This window comes from Bubalus kerabau, chromosome 1 (genome assembly GCF_029407905.1).
Source record: "Bubalus kerabau isolate K-KA32 ecotype Philippines breed swamp buffalo chromosome 1, PCC_UOA_SB_1v2, whole genome shotgun sequence".
NCBI classification, from domain to species: Eukaryota; Metazoa; Chordata; class Mammalia; order Artiodactyla; family Bovidae; genus Bubalus; species Bubalus kerabau.
The window spans coordinates 56,840,594-56,852,995 of NC_073624.1; the positions used below are offsets into that span (position 1 = coordinate 56,840,594).

General features: G+C 39.5%; 1 protein-coding gene across 1 annotated transcript; it reads right to left on the bottom strand.

Moving 5' to 3' along the window:
• Window positions 1-1,359: 1,359 nt before the first annotated feature.
• On the bottom strand, window positions 1,360-2,049 carry LOC129641495 (cytochrome c oxidase subunit 6A1, mitochondrial-like). Its single transcript, XM_055566202.1, has one exon. It carries the CDS (start codon window positions 1,907-1,909, stop codon window positions 1,580-1,582), a length of 330 nt encoding a protein of 109 aa, XP_055422177.1. The 5' UTR covers window positions 1,910-2,049; the 3' UTR covers window positions 1,360-1,579.
• Window positions 2,050-12,402: the final 10,353 nt, after the last annotated feature.

Consider the following 12,402-nt stretch of genomic DNA (forward strand, 5'->3'; position numbering starts at 1 on the left):
ACTATCTCATGGATATTGATTTGAGTATTGACAAAATCAGGTTCTCAGGATGCCCACTTGTTTCTCTCTCTTCTGGTGCCATTAATGCTATGAGTGATGTGTGATGTGTGCTCAGTCACGTTGACTCTGAGACCTCATGGAGTGTAGCCTGCTAGACTCCTCTGTCCATGGAATTTCCCAGGTAAGAATACTGGAGTGGGGATTGGAGTTGCTATTGTCTACTCCAGGGATCTTCCTGGCCCAGGGATCAAACCCACATCTTCAGTGCCTCCTGCATTGGCAGGCAGATTCTTTACCACTGTGCCACCTGGGAAGCCAGTGCTATGGGTAGTGGAGGCATACATTTTCTAACTTCCCTGGTGGCTCGGATGGTAAAGAATTTGCCCACAATGCAGGAGACCTGGGTTCAGTCTCTGGGTTAGGATGATCCCCTGGAGAAGAGAATAGCAACCCACTCCAATATTCTTGCCTGGGAAATTCCATGGACAGAGGAAGCTGGCAGGCTACAGTCCATGGTGTTGCAAAGAGTTGGACATGACTGAGCAACTAACACTTGGATTGAGAGCTTGCAAGCCCCTATGCTATGATTAAGTCAAAATTGGAAGTCAAATTGCCTTACTAGAAGTTTTAGCCCAGTTTGTAGCTATCATTTTAATTCCTGAAATTGGATTTAGGGACTCAAAGTTGCTAATGCCCTGTGGCACTTTTAGATAGAAGATAGCACTATGGCCTCAGGGTTTAAAATACAATGCCCACAGGCATTAAAAAAATCATTAAACCTGTAAGGAGATAAGGCAATTTGAAGGAGAACAAGTAGTAATAGAAAACAGAGTTACCACACCAGGGCTTCTGATATTGGAGTTGTCAGCCACAGGCTTTAAAATAATTATGTTTGATAGTGTTTAAGGAGATAAAACACAAGATTGAAAATCTCAGCAGAAGACTAAAAATCATTTTTGTTGATAGCAGAGGTTAGGGGTATGGCAGATTTTAAGAAAAACCAATGGAAATTCTAGAACTAAAAGCATAAAGTAATCTAGATTAAGAACTCAATATGTCCATTCATGTCTTTTCTATCTTAGAAAATAGAAAAACAAACCAAATAATTTTGTTCACCTTTTCAAAAAATTTTGGCTTTGCTGATTCTAATTGTGCACCTTCTTCTATTCTTTGTTCTCTGTATTATCTATCTCCTTTCATTCTGTTTGGATTTATTCTGTGTTCCTTTTCTAATCTCTTATTTGAGATACATGTCTTTAATTTTTGTTTGTTTGTATTTTATTAGCTAACATGAGCATAAAAGGATAAAAGTATTTGCTTTATCCTACAAGTTCTGTTTGTTTTTTTCTATTAAGCAAGTTTTTGTTTTTTTTTTAATGACTAAATTATTTATTTAAGCCATCTCCTCCTGCTATTAGCAAAGGGATGGAAGATCAGTATAATGGTCCTCAAGTGTAATGGTCATCACTGGATACAAGGTGGTGAGCTTGAGGTCCCGTATACTTTTCTGGTCCATGCGTGCAGAGTAAAGGTCCAAACCAGTGCTGTGGTCCCCACTGGGTAGTGGTCCAGGTTCTCTTTATTCGTCTTCATAGCCGGTTGGAAGAGGATTCACATGAGGGTTATGGAATAGGGTATGGTTACCATCTCCCCAGGGAAAGGGCTTGCATCTCATGTGGAGATGGGGGTAGGCCACAAACTCGGGTCTCTCCTCCTCTCCGTGGCGTGACTTCAGGAAGACATTCAGCATGCTCACTCCCACCCTGGGGAGCGCCACGAAGTAGGTGAGAGCCTTCCACACGCGAGCTGAGCCCTCCTCGCCATGGGTGCCACTGGACATACACCGACTCAGCTGCAGCCGGGAACGACCCAGCAGCCCAGAAACCCGAGATCCAGCTGCTGCCGCCATCTTCGACCTGGGTCCCCATTCAGCAAGTTTTGATGTAGAGGGTTTTCACTATCATTCTGTTCTATTTATTAACTTTTCATTATTATTTCTTTTTTACCCTGGAGCAATGTATATTTTAAATTTCTAAGTACAGTATCTCAAAGGGCTTTTAATATGTTTTTTGTTATTAATTTTTAATCCTGAGACCGTGTTCTCTAATTACTATTAAGTTAAGAATTAGCAACAAAAAGAGAACCCAAAAAACTTCCTCTGAAAAAGGCCAGGTAGTAAATATTTTAGGCTTTGCACAATATATGTAATAGTTTCTGTGACATATTCTTTTGTTTTTGCCACACCACGTGGCTTCCTGGATCTTCGTTCCCAGGGCAGTGGTGCAGTGGTGTGTGCTCAGTCTTGTCCAACTTCTTTTGACCCCGTGGGCTATAGCCCACCGGGTTCCTCCATGCATAGAGTTTTCCAGGCAAGATCCCAGACCAGGAATCTAATCCAGACCCACGGCAGTGAAAATGCTGAGTTCTAACCACTGGACTGCCAGGGAATTTCTTTGGCGTATTCTTTAATGGACTGTTATGTAGGCATTACAATGAGGCATTTTAAAAATATCAATATGGAACTCTAAGTTACATTATAAAATAGAAAATTCAAGATCTAGTGTATATATGATAATTCAATTTGTATTTTAAAGAATATATTAAATACCTGTGCTTACATATGCATGGAATATCCTGGAAGGATATATAGGAAATTGTTAAAAATGAGTGTCTCTGGAGAAAACTGGGGACTGGGTACCAAAGATGTGAGACTTACTTTTCACTATACACTTTTTGATATTCTGAATTTCTTTTTTATAATGTGTGTTACCTAGTTTAAAAAGCATTAAACCTTTAAAAAATTATAGGCTGGCATTTTATCATATAATACTGTTTAATATATACTTTCCTCCCTTGTCCAGAAGAAATGTCACAATTAGAAATAAAAGTTACTTTGAAAACAGGTAAGAATATTTTATTAACACCTAATCTCAGTAGAATAAAGAAATCTTCTTAAATGTTGATAAAACAAATGTTGAAAAACAAAAAACCTTAAGCATGCATTTAAAAACTGGCTGTTTGTGGCCTTTAAAAATTATATTTTACACAGAATTACCTCTTGTCCGAAGTCTGTTGTTCAGATTCCAGAAGAGTTTAGCTCTTTTTTTTCTTAATATATATATTTTATTGAAGTATAGTTGACTTACAATATTTTAGGTACACAGCAAGGTGATTCAGTTATACATATACACATGTTATTTAAAAATTATTTTCCATTATAGGTTATTACAAGATATTGACCATAGTTCCCTGTGCTATTTTAAAAAATTTTTTTAATTTTTTGGCCCCACCATGCAGCATGTGGGACCTTAGTTTCCTGGCTAGGGATCTCAGGGATCGAACCCACCTCACCTGCATTGGAAGCAGAGTCTTAACTGCTGGACCACCAGGAAAGTCCCAAGTTTAGCTCTTTTAAAAAGTTGAGGTGACAAAAGTTAAAATCTAGCAGAAAAAGTCCAAGAGTCATAGAGTTTAATATGAGGAAAGTTAAATTTCAAAAGCCTTACGTAAGAAGTAGCAGAGGGCACGGCAAGAGCATAAACTTTGAAAATCTTTCACCTTGTAATAGCTACAGGAATTTGAACAATGGCTTACCTATTGGTTCATTTTCTTATCTGTAAAGTTTATCAACTACCTGACTCCTTGGCTATTCTGGATCAACTGAGAACACACATCCCAGAATGGAGTATTGAACAAGAGCTGGTTTTCTCTCTCTTCCCTTGGTATATTGTCACATAGAAGGAACTATGATGATATAAATGCTGCTTTGACTTTTTTTATAATAAGAAGAAAATTATAAAATAACACTAAAGAAAATAAATGAATGATAAACATATGAAATGTTGCTCATCAGTATCATTGTCATTGGGGAAATGCAAATTAAAAACCACAATGAGCTACGTCTACACACATACTAGAATGACTGTAATTAAAAAGATTGATAATTACCAAGTGTCAGCAAGCATATGCAGCGATTGGAACTTTCATAAGTTGCTGGTGGGAATGTAAAATGGTATAGCCATTTGGAAAATAACTTGTTAGTTTCTTATAAAACTGAACATGTGTACCTCCTGTTATGACCCAACCATTTCACTCCTAGATAGTTGCCTGAGAGAAATGAAAACATGTTCAAATAAACACTTGTATGAAAATGACCATAGCAGCTTTATTCATAATAGCTCCAAACTGGAAAAACCCAAATTTCTATCAACTCATGAATACGTAAACAGTTTGCTATATAGACATGCAATGGAATTTTACTCAAAAGAAAAAGGACAAATTATTCATACACATTCATTCAACATGGATAAATCTGAAAAGCATTATGCTAACTGAAAGAATCCAGACACAAAAGACTACAAACTGTAAGATTCAATTTATATGAAATACCAGAATAGGCAAAATGATAGTGTCAGAGATCAGATCAACGGGTGTCTAGGGTTGGGGACTGGGGGAAGGGACTGGCTGTAAAGGAGCACAAGAAAAATCTGGGGGAGGGGATGATAAATATTCTATGTCATAATTGTGGTGATGGCTGCACAACTGTATGAGTGCTGAGTTGCTTCGGTCATGTCTGATGACTTTATGAACTGTGGCCCTCCAGGCTCCTCTGTCCAGGGGATTCTCCAAGCAAGAATACTGGGGTGGATTGCCATGCCTTCTTGTAGGGGATCTTCCTCACACAGGGATCAAACGCACGTCGCTTACACCTCCTGCATTGGTAGATGGGTTCTTTACCACTAGCACTACCTGGGAAGCCCACATAAGTGTATACATTTGTCAAAACGCTTTGCACATTTAAAACTGGTGAATTTTATCATGTGTAAATTATACTTTGATAAAGCTGATTTTTTAAAAACTAATGATAGAAGATATAATGAACAACCTTATGTCCAAATTTAAGTTTAGATGAAATGAGCAAATTCTTTGAAAAACATAACTTACTGAGGTGACAAAAATAGGAAGGTTTTCTAAACTAAGTACATTTGTGAAAATGAAGCTAATACTGGCAAACAAACCAGCATCATACTTGTCAGGAGCATGTAGAGGATGCAATTAGGACTTATTTTTTTGTTATTGTTGCTATTTTATTTTGAACTAGTATTTTGAAGCCATATTTATCCCTCCTTTTTCTGTTTGCTTTTTTTTCTGCACCAAAAGGCTTGTGGGATCTCAGTTCCCTGGCCAGGGATTGAACTCTGGCCACAGCAGTGAAAATGCCTGAATCCTAACCACTAGATCGCTGCTGCTGCTGCTGCTGCTAAGTCGCTTCAGTCGTGTCCGACTCCGTGCGACCCAAGAGACGGCAGCCCACCAGGCTCCCCGGCCCCTGGGATTCTCCAGGCAAGAACACTGGAGTGGCTTGCCATTTCCTTCTCCAATGCATGAAAGTGAGAAGTGCAAGTGAAGTCGCTCAGTCTTCCCTCCATTTTCTTAGAAACTTTTTCAATGAATACTATATTGCTTTCAGAAAAAAAAAAAATTCAACTACATTTGTTTACCAGAAACCTGGAGACATGTATTGTTAAAATTAATTATGAAAACCACAAAAGAAAAACAAATGATTAAATATATGAAAGATATACATAACTCAGTGTGAAAATAAGTATATACCCAGGATATTAAAAAAATTATAGTAGAAAGAATTTTTTCCCCCATTTATCCTGTCTTTGTAATTCCCAATTTGGTTTTGGTAGAAAATAAAATCTTACTTAATATGTCTTTATGAACATCTGGTTGTGGGTAGGAGAAGAAGGTAGGTCTCTGGATTGAATTTTTGCTTTCTTTAAACAGAAAACTATTAAAGAGATTATTCCTACCCCCATTTTTCTTACCCTTAAAAAAAGATAAAGCTAAAGTTGAATCTGTAAGTTATTGACCTTGCTTTTGTGTATCTGCACTCATTCAAACTCATTTACATAGTGTACTTCCTCTTGGATATCTTCTCATCTATTTTTGCTCTTTTTTTTTTTTCTCAATTTAATAAATCAAGAAAAATTGTCAAGGGCACAGAGTCCTAAAGCTGGAGACAGATTCCTTGGGTCAAAATCCCAGCTCTTCCATTTTCCAAATTCAAATTTTCCTATGCCTAATATTAATAACAATAACAACATCACTGACAATTATGTACTATATGGCATAGAGCAGTTAAGCAACTTGGCCAAGGTCACGTAGCACTGGCTACCTGGGAAAAGCCTCACCTTTATGGAAATTCTATGCAGAGGCAAATTAATCTAGACCCTCCCATTCAAGTCCGGGAAAGCAAAATTCCCTTCAACCCTCCATTGTTGATTGAGCAGCCACGGAAACAAGACAAGACTTACAACCTTAGGTCCTTGATCATCTCAAGGGGAGGTGAATGAGGAGATAGCCCAATAGTCATGTGTGAGAAATAGACATGGGAAGAAAATTGGGGAGTTGATTTAAGTATGGATATGAGGTCCTAGAATAAATCAGGAAAAGCCAAGGGACTTTGGAAAGGTAACCTTAAAGCATGCTCTTTAGAATCATCTTGGGGCTTCCTAGGTGATGCTAGTGGTAAAGAACCTGCCTGCCAATGCAGGAGACATAAGAGATGAGGGTTCATTCCCTGGGTCGGGAAGATCCCCTGGAGGAGGGCACAGCAACCCAATCCAGGATTCTTGCTTGAAGAATCCCATGAACAGAGGAGCCTGGTGGGCTACAGTCCATAGCGTGGCAAAGAGTTGAACGTGGCTGAAGCAACTGAGCACAGAATCACTTTGAACCTACAGATTCTGCCAATGTCTGCTAACACAATTTTTGTAGTTGCTCTTCCAAAGTGAATTGACAAAGCCAGTCTGGTGAACACAGGGTTCCAAGCTGTTTACCTGGGACTGAATGGTCTCCTGGGATGTGGGACTTTCAATTTTGAAACTGAAGAATTAAAGCAACCCTGGTCAAACTGGAAGACTTAGTTGCCACTGCAGAAGTAAACCATAACAATGATTGCTAGCATCTGTTGATTACCTGCACTGTGTTAGGGGCTTCTCAGGTGGCTCAGTGATAAAGAATCCACCCGCCAATGCAGGAGATGCAGGAGATGCGGGTTCTATCCCTGGAGGAGAAAATGACAACCCGCTCCAGTATTCTTGTGAGGAGAATTCCATGGACAGAGGAGCCTGGTGGGCTACAGTCCATGGGGTCGCAAAGAGTGGGACACGACTGAGTGACTGAGCATGCATGCCTACTATGTTAGATGGACACTGTTCTAAGAATTTTCCATATGTTTGTTCATTTAACTCTCCTAATAACCTGCCATTTGAATACTATCAGTAGCTCCATTTGGAGAAGGAAATGGCAACTCACTCCAGTATTCTTGCCTGGAAAATCCCATAGATAGAGGAGCCTAGTGGGTTACAGTTCATGGGGATGCAAAGAGTCGGACACGACTTGGTGACTAAACAACAACAATTAGCTCCATTAGGCAATGAAGGACACGTGCTCAAGGTCATGGTTCCGGGAAGTGTTGGAACCAAACCCAGACATTGTCCTTCTGGGGTCGACCTTCACATTGTTCTATCCTGGACAAACATCCAAATATCCAGCTGTGCGTTATGTCTTAGTATCTTGGATCCCCAGGAAAAGCAGAAAGGTCAGACTTGCAAAGGGCCAATATTACAATGAATAATGTGTCTGACTACGGATCAGAAGAAAGGTCAGACTTAAGAACCAAAGCATTAAAAATGTCTCTTAATTTGAACCCAGGACTGCTAGACTCCCAAGTCCATGACTCTCTAGGGCAAAATTCCTTCTGCTTTGGATGAAGTTCTAGGTCCTTAGGATACTTTGCAATTGGTTCTTATGGGTTCTGACTTGTTCCCAGACAACAATGGTTTAAATGGGACTCAATCTCAATATCGCTTAGCCAATATTTTTTTTTAATAAGTTATCATTAGTTGAGAATGTACTGTGTGCCTGGAATTGTTCTGAATACCTTGCCTATATTAAATCATTTAATCCTTATTTCTTGTAATTAGTTGTATGCACGCCTGCAGAAGAAAAATTTGAAAGTTATCTCTTTACCCTCTTTTAAAATTGATGATGGGTCATGAGGAAGGGGAAATGTGTATATTTATAGTTGATTCATGTTGTTGCACAGCAGAAGCTAAAATGACATTGTAAAACAATTATCCTCCAATTAAAATATAAATTTAAAAAAATTAGAAAAAATAAAATTAATGCTGGCTAGTTGGATAAAATAAATTGATGGAGAATGGAACATGTTGATACTTCAATTAGTATTTCTCCTGGTATATAAGTAATTTTGTTTTCTCACAGCTAATCTCTGCTTTTGCAATATTCTAATTTATAACCTATTTGTTTTCCTTTTAAACACAGTTTAATTTCCCCCATCAAAGTTCTATAGAAGTGTTCTTGGTGATTTATAAACTCATGATCTCGGTGTTAAGGAGCTTTGGAAATGTTGGTTTGCTTGTTCTTAAAGGTTTTATCAGGCAGTTTATATGCCCCCATGCTTTAGGGGAGAGTGAGAAACCACCAGCATCTGTGGAATTTGTTGAATGATTTGACTTAGAGCACTAATACTTGGGGAAGAATGGATTTGAATGGAGAGGGCTTTTTTTTTTTTCACCCTAATTCTCAACCACTCTACTAGAGCCTTGGATTTCTGTTGCTAGAATATTCTTGCTTTCAAGTGGGATTTCCACTTCTCAATTTTTATGTTGTCATAGGACTAACAGTCATAACAATTCATGTCCCCTTCCAACCACCCCACTCAGAAACTGCATTATTTTCCTCCTTCAAAACCTCCAAGGAGGACTTTCCTGGTGGTGCAGTGGATAAGAATCTGCCTGCCAATGCAGGGGATGTGGGTTGGATCCCCGGTTCGGGAAGATTCCACATGCCGAAAAGCGACTAAGCTGATGTGCTGCAGCTACTGAAGCCCAAGTGCCCAGACTCCATGTTGCAGTGAGGGAAGCCACGGCGATGACGCTGCAACCAGAAGCCCGCGCACACCGACAAGCAGTAGCCTCTACTCTCCACACTTAGAGAAAGCTAGCGGAAAGCAGCAAGGACCCAGAGCAACCAAATAAATTAATTAATTAAATTTTAAAAGACCTTTAAAGAAAAAACCTCCAAGAAGGGAGAGACCAAAACTTATCTTCGAAAACCAAGACTAGTGAATCAAAAGCCTTTATGGTAAGGAAAGGCAGTCACAGCTTGGATTTTGCCAGTTAGTCTCATCAATGGTGATTTATATTTATAGCATTTTGTATACATTCTTGCCAAAAATGTACTATCCTGTGTCCAGAGCAGTGCCTGCCACCAACCAATAAATGCATTTTTTTTTCTTTAACATTTATTTATTTGGCTGTGCCAGGTCTGAGACATGTGGAATTTTTTAGTTGCAACATGCAGGATCTAGTTCCCTGATCCTGGATCAAACCTGGGCCCCCTGGATTGGCAGCTTTGAGTCTTAGCTTCTGGATCACCAGGGAAGTCTCACAACTTTCTGTTTTAAAATAATTTCAAACTTTAAAGAGTTGCAAGAATAGTACAGATTCAGCAGTTATTAATGATTTGCTACATTTGCTTGTCTAACTGTTTTTATTTTTGGAGGCCCCGCTGAGATCTATTTATTATTTATGCATAAATTTTTAATAAATCAACAAATATCACGCTCCTTTATGTCTAAATAGCTTGGTATCTATGTCCTATAAACAAGGACATTCTCTTATATAGCTGTGAGGCAACAGAAAACATATATTGGTCTCTGCCCCCAGTCCCTGAAATCTTTGTAAATTCCTTCGTGATAAGAGAGAGTACTAGGTACATGTTTTGTTCTATTGATGTGACTGGATGACCGCCCTGGATGGCTCCTATGTGTGGGCTGGTCACCAGAAAGACCAAACTGTGATTAAAGGCTTGGAATTTTCAGACCCAGTCTCCATCCTCCAGAGAGAGGAGGGGGTTAGACACAAAGTTAATAACTGATCACACCTACGCAAGGAAGCCTCCATAAAATCCTGATAGTGTGCCGTTTGGTGAGCTTCCAGGTAGGTCCACACTGGGAGGGTGATGCACCCCATCTCCATGGGGCCAGAAGCTTCTGCATTCAGGATCCTTCTGGATCTTGCTCTATACTCTTCATCTGTCTGTTTACCTATATCTATTTTTTTGGGCTCCAAAATCACTGCAGATGGTGACTGCAGCCATGAAATTAAAAGATACTTACTCCTTGGAAGGAAAGTTATGACTAACCTAGATAGCATGTTCAAAAGCAGAGACATTACTTTGCCAACAAAGGTCCATCTAGTCAAGGCTATGGTTTTTCCTGTGGTCATGTATGGATGTGAGAGTTGGACTGTGAAGAAGGCTGAGCGCCAAAGAATTGATGCTTTTGAACTGTGGTGTTGGAGAAGACTCCTGAGAGTCCCTTGGACTGCAAGGAGATCCAAGCAGTCCATTCTGAAGGAGATCAGCCCTGGGATTTCTTTGGAAGGAATGATGCTAAAGCTGACACTCCAGTACTTTGGCCATCTCATGCGAAGAGTTGACTCATATGAAAAGACTGATGCTGGGAGGGATTGGGGGCAGGAGGAGAAGGTGATGACAGAGGATGAGATGGCTGGATGGCATCACTGACTCGATGGATGTGAGTCTGAGTGAACTCCGGGAGTTGGTGATGGACAGGGAGGCCTGGCGTGCTGCGATTCATGGGGTCGCAAAGAGTTGGACACGACTGAGTGACTGAACAGAACTGAACTGATTATCATGTCCTTTAGTAAACTAATAAACATAAGTAAATACTTCCCTGAGTTCTGTGAGCTACTCTACAAATTAATGGACTCCAAGGAGGGGGTCTTTGGAACCTCCCACCTACAGCTAATAGTGAGAGGCACAACTGGTGTTAGAAATTAGTATGTTAGCTCAAGGGGTGAAGGGCAGTCTTGTGGAACTGAGCCCTTAACCTGTGGAATCTGATGTACAATTGTAGAATTGAGTTAAATTGCAGGACACCCAAGTGGTGTCAGAGAATTGCTTACTGTGGGGGAAAAAAAAATTCTTGGTGACCAGAAATGGAGTGTTTTGGACTTCTCTGGTTGTCCAGTGGCTATGACTTCATGCTCCCAATGCAAGGGGCATTGTTTCAATCCCTGGTTAGGGAATAGATTCCCACATGTTGCAACTAACGATCCCACATGCCACAACTGAAGATCCTGCATGCTGCATCCAAGATCATAGATTCTGCATCCCCACAACTATGACCCAGCACAGGCAAATAAATATTAAATTTTAAAAAGTTAAGTATTTTAGTTAAGTAGTAAAGGAGACTCATAGGGAAAAAACATAAAGGTGGAAAACTGAGTTTTTTCCTTTTTAATAACCATGGTGTAATTATAAGGTTTGGGAAATTTATTATTGTTATAATACTTAATATATTGTTCATATTTGAATTTCACCAATTGTCCCCAATCCCCTCATTTGGAAATTGATCATAGTGAGAGTATATGTAGTTCATTTATCTGTAATGAGGTTTTGTAATAAAGCACTTAGCTCTTGGCTTGGCACAAAGTAAGTGCTCAATAAAAATTAGTGATTGTTACTATTATCATCAACCTGTACAATGGCAGGCAGAGACAGCTAGTTCTCCTTAAAATTTTCTCAACTTCTTTCGCCATTGGGATGGGGTCATATGATCCAGTCTGGCCACAGGACTATAGGTGGAAGTGCCATGTGCCACTTCCGGGCTGAGGGAGTGCCTTACAACCTGGGGTTCTTCTCCTGCCACAGTGACCCTGGAGGCTTTGTGTTCCAAATGGAGTAGCTACAAGGTGGAGATAGGCTGCCTATTTAAGTTGGTGTTGGAAAAAACTCTCTTGATGACCAAAAGCGTCTTAAGTGGGGTGTTCTGTATGAGTAGTTAAGGAGAAGAAACACACAGGGAAGAAACACACAGGTGGGAAACTAAATTTAAAATAAATAAGTAAACTTTTTTGTCTTAAGCCACTGATATTATATTTTACTACAGTAACACTTAACATTTCCTTGATTAGGTAGCATGTCTACATAATATGTGAACAATAATTTGACAATTATTCAAAAGACTAAAACATACTGTTAATTCTATCTTTACTGCTGGTTGACTCTATGTTTATTGATACTCATTTTAAGTGTTTATTGAGACTTCCTGACTGTCCTGCCAAGTGGCAATGCAAAACCAGAGTTCCTGTAATCGTGAGTATAATAGTCTAGTGGGGGAAATAGGCATTAATCAAATAATGGCATAAGCAAATGCAAAAACGTAACCAGCTTATGCTATGAAGAAGGGAGAGGATCATAGTGCTATAAGAGGCTATGATTGAGAAACAAGATCTGACACTAGCAATGTCATCTTGGGTAACCTGGCTTGTTGTTTAC